We start from the raw sequence: 18,184 nt of genomic DNA, 5'->3' as shown, positions 1-18,184 counted from the left end.
ACAAACAACACACAAAAAAAGTCCCCAAACCCAACAAACCACACTTGAATTTCCTGTTTGTTGCAGTAGTTCCCAGGAAGGAGGCTGTTTCCTTCTTTCAGTGATAAGCTTCTAACCATCACAGATTTTAATAAGATGCCTGTTTCTGAAGCTTTGTTACTAAAATACAGACAGGGTGAATATCATTTTCAGCAAAAGGAGTTTAGTTTTGATTTATAGGACTTGTAAAAGCATGTCAACCCATGCTGTATGTTTTCTAATAGGCCAGTGGGGAAATGTCTCTTATGCCTGGGTTTGGTTCTTAATGTTGAGTGTGTCTCCTAGGCAAATTGTTGCTTAGATTATTTTAAGTAGTATCCAGCTGTTGAACTGAGACTGATTTGTCAGAGGAGATTTCCCTAACGATCAGCCTCCTATGTGATTATTGTAACAATAGCTGTTTGGTACCTGACTATGGGCAGGAAACAGCACAGCCTTTGTTTTGGTTTCCAGTGAATGATTGACTTCTCCTTAAAACATTTTCCACAGGAGAGTTAAGGCTAAGTTTTACCCTGGCAGGAATCCTTTCTGCAAGAGAAAGCAGTGACAATAACATCAGATTCACCTCTCCCTCATGAAAGTGCATTCCCTTGGGCTAGAAGCAGCAAAGGGAAGAGCTCCTAGGAACTGCACCTATGCATTGAGCATCCCGCAGCTGTAGGTCCCTAGCACTTTAGGAATTATTGGAGTATCCTGTATTTTTCTTTGGGCCTGGTGTGTATAGGCACATTTGGGGTTTTTTAATGATGAATTTCAGAGGACAATGATTGCTTAATGAAAACCATTGATTTTGTAGACTAGACTAGACCAGGTTGGAAGAGACCTTCAAGATCATCACATCCAACCTAACAACTAACCCATGGCATCAAGCACCCTATCAAGGGGAAGGAGGTAGCTGTAGCTTCTTCCCCATGCAGCTCAAGAACTGTGAAAAGAAGACCAGAGCCAGATATCCAGACTACTTACTCAAAGCTGGGGGAAATTTAATTAGGATCCAAACTTTCAGGCAGGCCTTACCTGCACACCCAGTTGAAATGAAGAGAAGTTTAGACGCCAACTGGTCTTGAGAGAAAAAGAAAGGGTGTACAATTTGCAAACATCTAGTGAGTGCTCACTGATAACAAGCAATGACCAGTGAGGAATGAAAAGGAGAAAGCATCAAAGAATCTGTGCAATGTGGACTGCAAACCTGTGGGTGCTGAAGTGGATCCTGCTGTGGCAAGATGTGCATACTGTAACTTCAGAGCTCTGTTCCAGAGCTGTTAGTCTAATACATTGCCATGGACTTTTACCTGGATATTAACTGAATTTACACTGAGGTGCAGTGAACTAGAAGCAATTGTATTTGCTCCAGAAGTTGTAGGACTGGATCAGTAAGGTGGTGTTCCAAGAGCTGAGACCTGGTTGCTCTGGTACCACATTTTCTGGTCCTAAGCAAGCAAGCAAGCAAGCAGGTATCTTCATGGAATAGTGGAATCTGTGCTGGCTCCCACACATTTCTAAACAGCAAGAGGTAGCACACCTATGCTTAAAGGCAGCTGATTGTTCAATTTTATTATCATCCATATAGTAATGATTTAATTTCAAAGGAGTTATGGAACACAAAAAAAATGCTGAGAGGTTTATTATACTGTTACATTGGTGTTTAATATTTTAGAACCTTACAGTAACAATGCTCTGTCAATTTGGGATTACTTTTTGAGGTGAGAGCAAGATCACAGCACAGAACCTCAACTGATGTGAGAGTGAGTTTGCCCTTTACTTCCCCCTTTTTCCCTTGCTCAACCTAAAAGAAAAGTCATGCCTTGTTTGAAATAACCTTCATAGCTGATATGATTTAGCGGAAACAATGGAAATGGAGTCTTTGACAGGGGAAGGAAGGCTTTGGTCGCAATAGGGGTACAAATCTGAAGTGAGAATATTGAATTACAAACCACTCTTTTTATGAAGACTGTTTTGGGGGATATGGTACCCCTTAGGGTGTTTCTGTTTAGCTAATTTTTGAATCTTAAATTACATGAGGGGTTGTAAGGTTAAGGATGAATTTGGTGTAAAGATCAAGGCTTATGGTGTGGGGGGGAACCATTTTTAGTATAATGTAATAATCATAGTGAAGCTAAGCATCATTTTAAATGTTTTTTTTTTTATCTTGCAGCCACTAGAACATTGCAGCTCAAACAAACCCCAGACCTGAGTTCACATTACACCTATCTGCGTGCTGGCTGATTTTCTAGCAGTGATAGTTTGGTACTTAAAGGTATATTAAGCCTTAAAACTCAGTGGTCATCAGTAGTCATAAAAACTGGGGGGGGGAATAGAAATATTTATATATATACTTCATGTTCTTAGCTCTCCTGTCTTTTTGAAACAACTTGGAGACCAAGTTAGTCTAATTTGCATTTCCTCCTCCATCGCTTTATTCTGAGATCACTGGCAACGTGTGAGCATCAGCCTACACTACCTACAGTGGATTCTTCAATAAACTGAGATTCAGCTTCATGCTCCTGAACACCCTTTGTTAGACCTACATGCCAGCATAAAGAAAACAACTAAATTTGTTAGGCATTCACAAAATATTATGGAAGCCTGGCAATTTTTTTCTTTTCTTTTGTAACTAGGTGTATAAAGACAAAAAAATACTTGTCCCCAGACAGGAAGCTAGAGACAAGGTGTTCAAAGAGATTAATACTGTTGTAGGGGATACTCTGAGGAGAAGGAAATGGTTCGTTTCTCAGTTTGGATTCTAGGACCAGCTTCTGTGTGAACACAGAGTTAGTGCTGCTCAAGAGCTGAGCCTGCTACCTTGCATCTACCTGGCACAGTTGGAAAGCCAGTGCTTGTGGTGTTGCCTGTTTCTCTGATAGGTCTGATATGCTGGCTGTGGAATTCCAGTTCTAAAGGAGATAAAGGCTTGTATTCATCTACCTAGGTCACACACATGCTACACCTGGGCTTGGAGATGCTGTGTATGGAGATGTATGTGTCATGCCTCAGTTTTCTGCTTTTGCTGGAGGATGTTCAGGTCATACCCTTTTATTTTAGATGAACAAAGTAAATGTGTGCAGAACATCTGCTGTCAGCTGAGATACATCCTCCTGAGCTGCAAGCAACTTGTGAGGAAAACCTCAGCTTTGATGAGATGATAAACCTACCCGAGGCTTGCATGCTAAGCTTGTTTTTTGTTTTCATATGTGAAAATTGATGCTGGACTGAGGGCTAAAGGACTAACTAAAACAGTTTCATCTTGAAGACAATTATTTTGGTTTGGAGAAATAGGAAAAAACTTGGGAGTAAGAGGGAGCTGCTCAGTATGAGGGAAAAGGTGCTGGTTTGCCTGGATCTGGTGCTGTAGCCAATGCTTGAGAGAGATTCTTGCTAGTTGAAGCTGGGTCAGAATGGTATGGGCAGAGTGCTAAAGCAATAGGCAGGGAAAATGAGCTTGTTGGGGGAGATCTGACTTTGTCTAGCACTTTTATAACTGTCTCACTTGAATGTGGTGGTGATCAAAACATTTTAAGAGGAAGAGCAAGGAATAATGGTAAGGAAGACAGTTCAGGTTTTACCACGTTTGGCTTAAGTTTGTGAACCAAACACTAAACATGGCCAAATGTGACTGAGGACAGATTCATGAACAGAGGCAGAGCAAGAGAAGGGACAGTTTTATGAGAGGGTGGGAAAAGACAAGGCAACAGTAAGGAGTGAGAAATCACCTGTACAAGTGGACTGGGAATAGGACAGCTGTGAGGGTTTGGAGGTAAATCTTTAGCAGAGATGTCAGCTTCTGTCTCAGTTATGAAATGATGTTTGATGGTAAGCACATGGAATAGAGCTTCAGACACATCAGGAATGGAGGTAATGAAAGGGGCTTAGCACTGTGGGACATCACAGTGAAAGGGGACATCAGTTGACAGAGGAAATTGAAGCTGCCTGCAAACACACATTGAGCATACAGGAACTGGTGCAGTGCCAGCCCTGCTGCACCACGCCGTGCCAGTCTTGAAGAAGATGGGAAGTAAGAGTAGAAGAAACAGGAACAGACTCACAGGTGTGAATGGACAGAAATAGAAAACAAACTTCAACAGCAAGAGTATCTTGGTAGTGCTGCCAAAAAAAGGCAGTGCCTTCTCCAGCTGAGGCAGGCAAGACAGGCAGGCAGCTGAAAGTGCTGTGAGTTACACTGGAAACAAAGCATGTTGTTCCTGCAGGGATACAGCACCCATCCTCTCTTCCAGTGGTGCATGGAGTAATTCAATCTGCTTTAAACTGTTCAGCTAATCTGCTGAGTGCAAGACTGTATTTTAAAAGCCTTGCTAATAAAAACTATATTTAGTTTATGTATTGTGTGCATCTCATTCCTTTGAGCAGTGTGAAGAAAGATCATAGATGCTGTAAAACAGCAATCCCCCCCCAAAATACCCAAACTCTTACAGAGAAAAATGCAAGAAACAAGATCTAAAGTTTCTGCTTTGATGTATTTTTAAGTGAAGAGCATCAATTTGTCAAAAAGGTGGGTACACTTGCAGATGTGGTTTGAGGCAGGTGACAGAAGCCTTAGATGTTTGTCTGAGTTACTGAACTTTTTTAAACCTTCTAAAGAGCGTGAACATCACATGAGTGCTCTCAGAAAAGTGGTGAGCTGAATGTTGAAACCACAGAGCACAAGCCCTACAAAATGAAAATGGAGCATGCAGCAAAAGTTCTGAACTGCAGAACACAAAGTTAATTGTCCTTGCTTGACTTCACAGCTTTTGCTTCACTTACAGAACTCTTCTTGCCTCAACCCAGGAGTTTTCCCACTTCTACCCTACCCAATCTTCCCCAGTCCTGCTGGGGCAGAGGTAGCAGGGGGCAAATGAGCAGCTGCATGGGGCTTAGCTGCCTGCTGGGGTTAGCCCACAAAAGTGTGTTTTAGAAAATGAAGGAACCCACAGGTCAAGCTACAGCTATTATTAGCATGTCTGTTAATATCTCTACAGGGGTTAGGCAAACGCTGATGTAGTTTCCTGGATGTTCAGGCTCCCAAGACCTGGATTATGTAATCCTGTTCTTTATCATCTACCTTAGAAACTTCACTAACCGAAGTCCCAAACCAGTAACACAACAGGTGTGTTTCCTTTAATGTCTGGAGCTGAAAATCATGACAAAATTATGCTAAAATGGAAGGAAAGCCTCAGGACTGTGAATAGGATTTGATGCATGAACTTGGAATTACCATTTGAATGATGGGCACGGGGTAGAGGTTGAGATGTCTAAGTTTCTTTTTTAATTGGAAGCATAATTTCATGTTGAATTGCAAAAAAAGGCTCAGGTTCATGCACCCAGGCTTAGCAAGCAGTCAGCAAGTGAATTAGAAACCAAACCACCACCTACTGGGCAGCCTTGAGTTGGATCCAAACCAGGAACATACACTGGGTCCAGCTTTAGCCAAGTGCTGATTCTAACTTTTTCTCGGCCCTGCTGTGTAAATCCCCACAATGCCCTCCCCTCTCAAGAGCACACAGCTGCCTGTGAAAGACTGCAAAGAAATCCGGGGATGACCTTGGAAAGTGTTGGTACAAAGAAGACATCTCAAAACATCTACAGTCACATGGTCAGTGAGTCCATCAGTCCTAGGACAGTAACTAACATAAAATAGCAAAGCTGCTGAATTCAAGTGCCTGGGGAACTGGATATCAAGAACTCTTAAGTCCTGTCAGGTGGATAGAAGAGTGGCCTCAGATGTGCCACCAGGGTTGCTTGAAGCCTAGCAGACTGCAGTTAGAGCAGCACAGGACTTAACCTTTTCTTTCTCAGAAGGCCACTGTACATTGTGACTTTTGGGATCTTCTAAAGTGGAATGACAGCTTCTGGTTTTTGCAGCTGTAAACAATCCTTCTGAAGGCTCTTGTGCACTGATACAGTGCTATCCAGGCTTGAATTTAATAACAAGCAAAAAGGTCACCCACAGCAGCCTCCCTGGGTCTTCAACAGGGAAAGCTGGGGATTCTTTGTGACAGCAGAAAAACTCAACCTGAATGTGCAATAAACAGCAGTCAGGAGCTCTTAACCAGCAAATATTTCAACTGCTGAAAGGTACTTGATGTGCCCTAATGCAAGTTACACTACCAAAACACTCTCACAGCTATTGCTGAACTCAAAGGTATCACTCTTGCACTTTGTCTCTGACTCTGGGCATTACTGACCAAGTGATCAAGCAAATGCTAAGCCAGACCTAAGGAAACAGTGGTTTTTAAAGACCAAGTATTTTCTGAGACCAAGCAAGCACATTACCTTCAGCATTTCTGCTACCTTGATATGCACAGATCTGACCATGCTGCACTTAAAATCTAACAAACAGCCCAGTGGCCTGAAACAGTTCAGCTCACCTTGCTTGCTCTTGCAGAACATCTTGTATGTTCTGAGCACTCCCCAGAGGAAGCAGTTTTGTTAACGAGCACTTAAATTCAATTCCAACAACCAGACTAGCTCCTCACATGAAGAATGAGATCCTACCAGCCTGCCTCTTTAATCAGGATGCACTTGAGCTGCTGTTCATCTGTACCTGATGGCTTCATACGGCTGAGCAGAAAGCCTGGAAGGATTTTCTCACTCTGATTCCAGGGGAATGCCTCAACTTCCAAATTCTTGGATCAGAAAGGAGAGCTCTCCTAAGCCAAGAAGGGGTAAGTACTTCATAGCTTTCACTGCTGATACAGATGCTAGAGTTATTTTGAAGGGCAGATCTGAAGAGACATGGGTGTATTGAGTGGTGAGCTCACCATGACCCAGCAGCACACTCATGCAGCCCAGAAGGCAAATTGTATGCTGGGCTGCATCAAGAGGAGTGTGGGCAGCAGATCAAGAGGTGATTCTACCCCTTTACTCTGCCCTCCTGAAACCCCACCTTAAACACTGCATCCAGTCCTGGTGTCCCCATCACAAGGACACAGAATTGTTGGAGCAAGTCCAGAGGAGGGCCACAAAGATGATCCAAGGGCTGGAATTCCTCTGCTATGATGATAGGCTAAGGGAGCTGGGGTTGTTCAACATGGAGAAAACTGGGGGGATCTTCATAGCTACTTTCCAATACCTGAAGGGATCCTACAGGAAGGCTGCAGAGGGAGGGTGTCTAGTAACAGAACAAAGGGGAATGATTTGAAGCTGAGAGTAGGATTAGACTGGACCTTAGGAATTCTTCAGTATGAGGGTGGTGGGAGTCTGGAATAGATTGTCCAGAGTGGTTGTGGAATCCTCTTCCCTGGGAGTGTTCAAGGCCAGGCTAGATGAGGCCTTGAGCAGCCGAGTCCAGCTGTGGATTTCCCTGCCCATGGAGGAGAGGTTGGAGGAGATGATGTCTGAGGTCCTTTCCAGCCTAGGCCATTCTATGATTTTTACACAGTGATTGCAAAGTAAAGGAGTGAAAAGAAGGTCAAATCATTTAAAATACCCGTGGAAGTGTGCTGAAGAACCTCACTTAACTCCCTTTTCTCCTTTCCAAGACCAAGGAGAATCCTTTGGCTTCTCTACCACCAGATCTAGGCCTTTCAAGTGAGCTTTTTTTGTTGTGGTTGGTTGGTTTGGGGTTTGTGTTTGGTTTTTTTTATTGGATTGTTTGTTTGTTTTTAATTTTATTCTATTTTCCATCTTTCCATTTACTCCCCATCTTCCAACCACTTTTGTAGAAGTCTTTTTAAGTCCTATTTTGGGAGTGGTCTGTCAGTGTCTTCCCTGTCCCTCCCCCAGCCTAACTCCTAGAAACTATGCATTCAGTCTCCTATTCCTCTGAGTCTTATCACAAATGAAACCAACTACAGAACAGGAGACATCACTGTGCCAGAATTTAAACAGTCAAACAGCAATTGTAGGAGAGGAGAGGGAGAGGGGGAAGGGGAAAGGGAGAGAGGAGGGGGAAAGGGAGAGAGGAAGAGGTGGAGAGGGAGAGAGGGGGAGAGGGAGGGAGGGGGAGAGGGAGGGAGGGGGAGAGGGAGGGGGAGAGGGAGGGGGAGGGGGAGAGGGAGGGGGAGGGGGAGGGGGAGGGGGAGGGGGAGGGGGAGGGGGAGGGGGAGGGGGAGGGGGAGAGGGAGAGGGAGAGGGAGAGGGAGAGGGAGAGGGAGAGGGAGAGGGAGAGGGAGAGGGAGAGGGAGAGGGAGAGGGAGAGAGGGCAACCTGCACTGGCCTCTTTTCTGCTGCCCAAGAAACCAGAATAAAAATGCTTGTTGCTGCTGCAGAGATGAGCTTTTTTTAAGTGTTTCTAGTCTAACTGTAAGCTGTTCAAACAAGTATTGAAGAATTTAAGACATAACAGGGCAAAAAAACCCCACTGGATTATAGAATGTAAACATCTGTTTCAAACCTGTCATCACACAAAGTTGGGGGCTGGCTAAAAATAATCTGATGTCACCAGCTTCAAAAACAGGAAGAAGGCTGACTACAGCAATATTAAATCCTTAAAACTTGTTTACTCAGATACAAATTAAAACTTTAAACTAACTTATCCACGGAGTCTTCAAAACTTTCCACTTCAGGACAAAATTGTCCACATAGAAAAATCTAATTAACGAAACAAAACAAAACTGAAGACAAAAAAAAAAGCCTGAAGCTAACTTCCTTTCTATTTTAACCCCCAAATAGCACTGCTAAGCACATGTAAGAAATGAACAGCCTAAAAAGAAATCCCAGGTACCTCTGGTATTTTACTGAGCACTGCTCTGAAGCAAATAATGCTCAGGATTTGAAAACACACACTCCGTAAGCACCAAGCAGTGAAAGAAACTTTTCTTTTCCTTTAATAAAAGCAAGACTTGAGAAACAAGTTTTCCAGGAAGAGGTAACTCAAATGGTCATAGCCAGGTATACACTGCCCTCTGTAACCAGCCAGCCTAAGGAACAGAAAGCACATTTTGCTAGAGAGCCACTGCAAATTCAGGTTGTGCTTTATCTTCTCCTTTTCACATTAGGATCATATCTGCAACAGAAAAAGAGCATTTGTCACAAAGAAGTAATACTTATTGATACTCCAAGTTAGCAGTGTGATGTAAATAAGTTATTATCCATGGACAGCAAGAGAAGAGAAGAGAAGAGAAGAGAAGAGAAGAGAAGAGAAGAGAAGAGAAGAGAAGAGAAGAGAAGAGAAGAGAAGAGAAGAGAAGAGAAGAGAAGAGAAGAGAAGAGAAGAGAAGAGAAGAGAAGAGAAGAGAAGAGAAGAGAAGAGAAGAGAAGAGAAGAGAAGAGAAGAGAAGAGAAGAGAAGAGAAGAGAAGAGAAGAGAAGAGAAGTAGAAATAGAAATAGAAATAGAAATAGAAATAGAAATAGAAATAGACCAGGTTGGAAGAGACCTTCAAGATCATCGCATCCAACCCATCAACCAATCCAACCCACCTAAACAACTAACCCATGGCACCAAGCACCCCATCAAGTCTCCTCCTGAACACCTCCAATGATGGTGACTCCACCACCTCCCCAGGCAATCACTCTCTCTGTATAGAACTTCTTCCTAACATCCAGCCTAAGCCTCCCCTGGCTCAGCCTGAGACTGTGTCCTCTTGTTCTGGTGCTGGCTGCCTGGGAGAAGAGACCAACCCCCTCCTGGCTACAAGCTCCCTTCAGGTAGTTGTAGAGAACAATAAGGTCACCCCTGAGCCTCCTCTTCTCCAGGCTAAGCAACCCCAGCTCCCTCAGCCTCTCCTCACAGGGCTGTGTTCCAAACTCCTCACCAACTTCGTTGCCCTTGTCTGGACTCGTTCCAGCAATGTCCCCTGGTGGCCAAGGCGGCCAACACTATGCTTGGATGCATTAAGAAGAGTGTGTCCAGCAGATCAAGGGAGGTTCTCTTCCCCCTTTACTCAGCTCTAGGTAGACCACATCTGGAATACTGTGTACAGTTCTGGGCTCCCCAGTTCAAGAGGGACAGGGAGCTACTGGAGAGAGTTCAACAGAGAGCTATCAGGATGGTTAAGGGACTAGAACATCTCTGTTACGAGGAAAGACTGAGAGACCTGGGGCTGCTGAGTCTGGAGAAGGCTGAGAGGGGACCTTATTAATGTCTACAAATATCTGAAGGGTGGCTGACAGAAGGATGAAGTCAGTCTCTTTTCAGTGATACCCAGTGACAGGACAAGGGGCAATGGATGTTAACTCAATCACAGGAAATTCCATCTCAGCATGAGAAAAAAAAAGTATTACTGTGAAGGTGACAGAGCCCTGGAACAGCCTGCCCAGAGGTTGTGGAGTCTCCTCTAGGCATCTTCAATACCCTCCTGGATGCGTTCCCGTGTGACTTGCTTTAAGTGGTTATGTTTTGCAGGGGGGTTGGACTTGATCTCTGGAGGTCCCTTCCAATGCCCAGCATTCTGTAATGCTATGTTCACAACAAGGGACTGAGCAGTGCTCAGGCCTTTCCCAGGCTGCACTTCTACAATTAACTGCAGCACTTAACAATGTGACTGTAGGATGCAGAAGCTAGAACCTGTGCATGGACTAGAGATAACCTTGAGTAAAATTTTCACTGATTTCCTAACTACTCAAAATCTTTAGAACTGATGCATGGCCAAGTTTCTCCAAGCCTTTACTGTCCCAATGTGAAGTTCCTTACAAAAAAACAAAGAATAACAGTAAAAAAGAAAAAGAGGGAGGGCAAAGGGGCACTGCATCTTCACAGCCATGTACACTAGGCCACAGCTCAGTCAGGCAAAACCCTTCTACTGCTTCCTACTCCCACATAAAGCAGTTCCTTGCCTTGCTTTCCCCTTTATACAGCTTCTGACTGATTTTCAGCAATTTACATCTACTTTCTGGATGTACTGAAGTTACCCAGTTTACTGCACTAGGCTAAGACAGCCTCTGCTTGACACTGCCACCCCTTGGCTTTCTCTTCCTCTCCATCTGTGCTTCATCTGCCCAAATCCTGTGTCACTTTGCAGTTCTGATGTGTTTTGTGTTCACGCATGAGTGCCTTAGGGACACAGCCGACTGATCAGCCAGTTTTACTTCCACTAATTCTGCTCGTATTCATCAAGACCTTTTTTTGCTTAGACAGGAAAATGTGACAACTTGCAAGCCAAATTACATCACCACATAAATGGAAAGGTATTAGAAGTCACTGCTGCTGCTGTACAGCTCAGGCTTCTGGTGAAATTTACATTTGCATCCTTTGAAAGAAATCACAGAATCACAGAATGTTGGAAGGGACCTCGAAATATCATTGAGGCCAACTCCCCTGCCAGAGCAGGGTCACCTAGAGTAGGCCACACAGGAACACATTCAGGTGGTTTTGAATGTCTTCAGAGGAGACACCACAACCTCTCTGGGCAGCCTGTTCCAGTGCTCTGTCACCCTCACAGTGAAGAAGCTTTTCTTTAGGTTCACGTAGAACCTTCTCTGCTCCAGCTTGCACCCACTGCCCCTTGCCCTATCATTGGACAGAGTCTGGCTCTGTCCTGCTGACACTCACCCTTCACATATTTATAAACATGAATAAAGTCATTCAGTCTCCTCCAGGCTAAACACACCCAGCTCCCTCAGGCTTTCCTCATAAGGCAGATGTTCCACTCCCTGCAGCATACTTGTGGCTCTGTGATGGACCCTTTCAAGCAGTTCCCTGAGGTCCTTCTTGAACCGAGGGGCCCAGAACTGGACACAATATTCTAGATGTGACCTCACCAGGGCAGAGTAGATGGAAAGGAGAACCTCTCTAGACCTACTAACCATACCCCTTCTAATACACCCCAGGATGCCATTGGCCTTTGAGATCTCCTGGTCCCTTTCCCTTTCACTGCTCTTCTACAGGTCAATCCCCAGCCTATACTGATCCATGGGGTTGCTCTGGTATGAACTGCTAAAGACCTTCTGAATGGCTCTCACACACACTAACAAGTAGCATGCTGTTTCTTTTGACAGTGACTTGGACAAAAACATCCTTCTTCACCATGGACATTTTTCTACCTAAATCCATCATTTTTAGTGCTAGCCAAACCCATGGCAGGTGGGAAGACAAGCAGGGGTTGCTTGTTTCTTTGCATAAAAACTAAGAAAACAATGAAATCTTTGCTAAACAAAATGAGATCCTTATATATTACATCTCACATCTTTAGATTTATTGCTACAGTGCTGTAACATGTTAGTTCTAACACTTAAGCATGTCCTGGACATCAAATCCTGCTTTGGGGTGGGGCAGCGGGGTGAGGAGGGGGCAAAGACAAGCAGAAAGAACAAGGGGATAATTCATGATGGAAACCTGCCTCTAAGACACCAACAGCTTCAACCCTGCCTGTGCCTGTCTGTGGAGATACTGACACTGACAGTCATGAACATCTTTTTATGTAACTTCCCCCACTCCAGCTCTAGCCATTTTCCATGTTAAATGAAGCCTGGATGATGCTTTCCAGACAGAAAGAAACCAAACATTATCAGTGCCTGTGGCCTGAAATGGAAAAAGGACCACTGAGATTCCACTACTGAGTGAATGCACAAAGAAACAAAAGGGCTTGCTGGGAATAGGGGGTGAAGGGCACAAAGGGCTGCTCCTGAACGTAATCCATTTATTAATAGTCTTAGCGGACTGTGGGTTGTGCCTCCCCTTCCTCCTCTATCTGAGGATGTACTCAGCAGGAGCTGAGGGCACAGCTTTTCTTTCTAGCTTATCTCTACCTTGGAACAGTGCACAATTCTTTCTAATGGCAACTTCAAATGCCATTTCCATGGGAAATTGCAGCTGTTAACACTAGCATTATGCCAAGTAGTTTTACCTAGGATTAAAGACAAAAGAGAAGTAGGTTGACCATGAAATGGTGTGTTTTAATATTTTTGACTGTGGAAACTTCTGTAAGTAGACCTATCCTAAGTAAATGGGAGTTGAGATAAAAACTTTCCTAAGCAAGAAGGCATGTGAACTACCTAAGTCTCCACTGGTGTTGTTATGAAAGGTTCCAAATCAAGGTATTTTCAGTACTTTTATATTAGTAATCCAGCACAGTAATCAAGCTGCCCCACAGTTTTATAAATGTCTTCATAATGACATACACTTAAAGGCTCTATTGCAGATGTAAAAAATGGGTATGTGATTCTGTGATAAAGTGGCAAACTTGGCCTGCAGAACCATAGAATGGTTTGGGTTGGAAGGATCCAAAGGTTATCTAGTCCAATCCCCTCTCCACTAGATCAGGCTGCTCAGAGCCCTGTCGAGCCTGACCTTGAATAGCTCCAGGGATGGGGCCTCAACTCCTTCCCTGTACAACCTGTTCCAGTGTCCCACCACCCTCATGGTAAAGAACTTCTTCCTAACATCCAACCTAAATCCCTTCTTCTCTGATTTCAAATCACTGCCCCTAGTCCTATCACTGCAGCCCTTTGTAAACAGTCCCTCAGCCTTCTTCAGGTACTGAACTGTTCAGGCTTAGAATTGTTTTTAATTAAAAAGTGGTTATAAATCATTAAATCAGGATTACAGGTGAAAGTAACAGGACAGGAAATCAACTTAATCAGAAGAGATTAAGGAAAGCAGCAGACAACTGACGTGAAGGATACTGAAAGAGAACTGCTGTACCAGGCTGCGTTTTAGAGGCAAGTGTCATGAGCGAAGGCAAAAAGCAAACAGCCAAGGTGAACCTGGACCTACCAATGAAATCTTTCAGTCTCCTGTGGTGTAAGCACTGATTAGGACAGAAAAAAGGACTCTGCTAAACTGTCAAGTGCACAGAATAACCCATGTAAAAATGTCTCCTCTGTCTGAAAACCAGGGATGTGGGATTTGAGGGAGTTTCTAATGAAATTAAAGAGTAGAAGTTCCTGACTTGTAAATGGGTTTGAAAGCAGTTTAATGTCTCAGTGATAAGGGAGACAGGAGGGATACTGAAGGAATTAATGAGGGTCTTAATTTTTTTTTTTCCTTTTAAATTCTGAAAACCACTACTTCAAAACTCAAACTCAAAACAAGAAAAGGAAAAGCATTCCTGCTGCTCAGGTTCCCACACAGCCAGTACTCTGTTGCTTTAGCTCCCTCAAGTGCCTCAGCAGAGGCAAGACAAAGGAATGCAAACATGGCAGACCTCATCCCTTTTCTTTGCAGTTCAGATGACTGACTTAATTGTAAGGTCAAAACACTTCATCTAGTTGAGGATGCTCCTGCTTACTGCAGAGAGGGTCGGCAACGAGGCTGGGGAGAGGTCTTGAGCACAAGCCCTAGGAGGAGAGGCTGAGGGAGCTGGGATTGTTTAGCCTGGACAAGAGGAGGCTCAGGGGAGACCTTATTGCTGTCTACAACTACCTGAAGGGAGGTTGTAGGCAGGTGGGGGTTGGTCTCTTCTCCTAGGCAACCAGCATCAGAACAAGAGAACACAGTCTCAAGCTGTACCAGGGGAAGTTTAGGCTCAAGGTGAGGAGAAAGTTCTTCACAGAGAGAGTTGTTAACATTGGAATGGGCTACCCAGGGAGGTGGTGGAGTCACTGTCCCTGGAAATGTTCAAAAAGGGATTGGATGTGGCACTTGGTACCATGGTTTAGTTAGTCATGAGGTGCTGGGTGACAGGTTGGACTTGATGATCTCTGAGGTCTTTTCCGACCTTGTCGATTCTATGATTCTACGATTCTGTGACTAGATGACTGTCAGAGGTTCCTCCCAACCCAGACCATTCTATGAATCTGTAACTCATTAGACTCTACCAAGCACTAATGCTTGACCCCAGAATCAATTCCAGCTTTGTGAACAATCAGGCTTGTGCCAGGAAATAGCCACATTTGGGTTCAAGAAGGGTCTTACTGAAAAACTGTAGCAAGTCTGAACGAAAGTGAAAGGTTAAAGCATATAAAGTTGTTGAGTCATTCTGGGTATACTCCATACACAGGAATACATGGCATTTGGAAAAGAACAGTCAAAGCAGTCTTTTATAATTGGAATTTGCCCCCCCAAAAAAGGATGTGATGCAAAAAAAGTACATGTTCTAAGTGCAGACACAAAACTCTTACCTAAAGAGATCATCAGCAAGTGATTCTTCTCTGGCATGCCGGTTCTGCTCCTGAGGAAAGAAGTATATTCAATGTTAGATGTTGAGGGTGAAGCTAATGAACACAAGAGAAGGACAAGATATTCCTGCTCTGAAGGGTCAACACCAAACCATAGAATACATAGAATATACATAGAATAAACCAGGTTGGAAGAGACCTTCAAGATCATCACGTCCAACCCATCAACCAATCCAACACCACCCAAACAACTAACCCACGGCACCAAGCACCCCATCAAGTCTTCTCCTGAAAACCTCCAGTGATGGCGACTCCACTACCTCCCCAGGCAGCCCATTCCAATGTGCAATCACTCTTTCTGTATAGAACTTTTTCCTAACATCTAGCCTGAACCTCCCCTGGTGCAGCCTGAGACTGTGTCCTCTTGTTCTGGTACTGCTTGCCTGGGAGAAGAGACCAACATCCGTCTGTCTACAACCTCCCTTCAGGTAGTTGTAGAGAGTAATAAGGTCACCCCTGAGTCTCCTCTTCTCCAGGCTAAGCATCAGGTCCACACACTGCTTAAACACCCCCAGGGCTGATGACTCTACCACTGCCCTGGGCAGACCATTCCAATATCTGCTAACTCTTTCAGTGAAGAACTCCTTCCCAAAGTAAGTGAAATATCAACTGTACGGTGCAACACTTTGAACCATGTAAGAGTTCTTCCTACCTCACTCTCACATTTTTGGAAATCAGAAGTTTCCATGATGCTTATTTTGCTTATTAAAAAAAAAAAAGGGAAAAAAATTCTCCTTAGGTTCCTGGTTTTGCTGTAAATCAGTCTTTCTGGCTGAATGGTGCATGAAAAGGAATTCAAATGTTCAGGAGAAAAGATGAACCTTACCACTAACCTCTAACTTTCATTAACTTTTCTAATGTGCATGTGCATGCTCCTGTGAGCATGTGTGGCCAATTTTTTATTTCACAAGTAAGATTCTGAAGCATTTCACTAATGACCACAAGTTGGTAAGTCCACTTAGAATCATAGAATCAGTAAGGTTGGAAGAGACCTGAGAGATCATCAAGTCCAACCTGTCACCCAACACCTCATGACTACTAAACCATGGCACCAAGTGCCACGTCCAATCCCCTCCTGAACGCCTCCAGGGATGGGGACTCCACCACCTCCCTGGGCAGCCCATTCCAATGGCTAACAACTCTCCCTGTGAAGAACTTTCTCCTCACCTTGAGCCTAAACTTCCCCTGGTGCAGCTTGAGACTGTGTCCTCTTGTTCTGGTGCTGGTTGCCTGGGAGAGGAGACCAACCCCCTCCTGGCTACAACCACCCTTCAGGTAGTTGCAGACAGCAGTAAGGTCTCCCCTGAGCCTCCTCTTCTCCAGGCTAAATATCCCCAGCTCCCTCAGCCTCTCCTCACAGGGCTGTGCTCAAGGCCTCTCCCCAGCCTCGTTGCCCTTCTCTGGACACATTCAAGAGTCTCAATGTCCTTCTTAAATTGAGAGGCCCAGAACTGGACAAACTTACTATGTGAAGCTTTTGTTTGACCATCTTTAAGACATAATTCCTTACCTCCATTTCTTGTTTTAACCACTCTTCTAGCTCTGAATTCTTTTTAGCATGGTGAGCAATCAGATCTGATCCTCCAATAATGCATGGAAGTTGTCCTGCCCCTGGATAAGGTACCTGTGAGGAAAGAAATTCTTACAGTTACTGTAGAAGGCAAGAGCACTGCAAGTGAAAGGTCCATTTTAAGGAATTCAGAAAGTCTCTTCAGATATCATATGAGAAAGTCAGTTTTCCTTGGAATAGTATTTATCAGAGATCACATTTAAAAGAATGGAAGGGAAAAAGCATTTACAAAAAGAATCCCCTCCAGGGAGAGGGCTTCAGTGATCTCCCTTGGGCAACCTGTCCCAATGCCTCACCAACCTCACCATGATTTCTAATATGCAGTCAAGCTTCAATCCATTCCCTCATCCTATCACTGCAAGCCCTTGTAAAAAGTCCCTTCCCAGCTTTCTTGCAGGCTCCTTTCAGGTACTGGAAGGCTGCTATAAGGCCTCCTCAGAGCCTTCTTTTCTCCAGGCTGAAGAGCTCCAACTCTGGCAGCCTAAGATTTCTACAACCTTAAGGGAGTGCTTCTTAGTATTTTTAAATAGTGCCACCTCATGACCATGCCACATCCACACCAACCTTCTTGAACTTCTTGAAGTTCCTCTTCCCCGCAGAGCTGGTGTATTCAGTAAGCTGACTATTCTGTCTTGGGTGGCTGACAACCAGTGACCTAAACTCTGTCAACAGAAGTCTGCTAGGAAGATTCTTGGAATCATCTTGCAGTTCACTGTGGTTCTTGTGTGGGAAGAAAAAGGAAGGATCACTTCAGATGTGTAACCAGACATACAGCATCTCCAACACTATGAACTTGAAAGAGAGAAATCAGCTTCAGAGCAGCTGAGGCAAAAGTTAGGATTGCAAAAGGGTGAGGGGAAGCAACAGCAGTGCTACAAGCCAAGAAAGTGGATGTACTTCACAGCCTCCTTATGTACACTACCAATAGAGATGGGAGATCAGTACATTTACCTCATATTTGCATCTCTTGGAAAGACATGAGCACTAAGAACTGTAATAGTAACAACAACAGCAGCATACCTCATTTCACTAGGATTTTACTTCAAGATGATTTGGTTTTCTTTGGGTTTTTTTAATATCCAAGAATTACTTCTCTCCATCTTGCCTCTTACTTGGAGGCATTTAATTAAGCATGCTTACTCTAATAGGAACTCCAGCTGACACCATGGAAGACAAAGCTGAACCTCCCCAGCTCAATTCTAACCTACAGATTTACTATTTAGGGCAACTTTAGGGCTGTCAGATGGACTTGATCAATGAAGCAACTTTTTCCTGTGCATGAGAATGTTCATATGCCAGCAAGTTTGCAGACACACTTCACTGCTTGGGGCTAGGCCTACATGGATTAAAAAGCAAGTCTGGGTGCAGGACAAGTTTACAAGTAACATTAAACTATCTTCATGGACAGCTCCAGCCCAGATGCAGTACAGTTGTTTTACATCAAAGTCTCTTAATCTGAGCTCACCCTGCACATTGGTATTACCTGCACAGCATTCCATCTTCTTGGACTGTTTTCTGGATATATGCAAGAAGGCTTTAACCTGCCCCTTTTTGATGGGCTATACCCTGGTCTACCCTTC

At 44.1% G+C, this 18,184-nt stretch overlaps 1 protein-coding gene across 1 annotated transcript in view; it reads right to left on the bottom strand.

The window, feature by feature from the left end:
• Nucleotides 1–8,796: 8,796 nt before the first annotated feature.
• NBN (nibrin) overlaps nucleotides 8,797–18,184 on the bottom strand; it is a 35,687-nt gene continuing 26,299 nt past the window's right edge. The window contains exons 13-16 of the mRNA XM_054167450.1: nucleotides 17,169–17,324; nucleotides 16,545–16,658; nucleotides 14,978–15,027; nucleotides 8,797–8,983 (exon numbers count right to left, since the gene is read on the bottom strand). Of these exons, the coding sequence (XP_054023425.1) occupies nucleotides 8,953–8,983; nucleotides 14,978–15,027; nucleotides 16,545–16,658; nucleotides 17,169–17,324 (351 nt within the window). The 3' untranslated portion in view covers nucleotides 8,797–8,952. The remainder of the gene's footprint in view (nucleotides 8,984–14,977; nucleotides 15,028–16,544; nucleotides 16,659–17,168; nucleotides 17,325–18,184) is intronic.

Source organism: Dryobates pubescens, chromosome 14 (genome assembly GCF_014839835.1).
Source record: "Dryobates pubescens isolate bDryPub1 chromosome 14, bDryPub1.pri, whole genome shotgun sequence".
NCBI classification, from domain to species: Eukaryota; Metazoa; Chordata; class Aves; order Piciformes; family Picidae; genus Dryobates; species Dryobates pubescens.
Note: the sequence above shows the minus strand (reverse complement) of the source record. Positions and strands in the feature narration are given on the sequence as shown.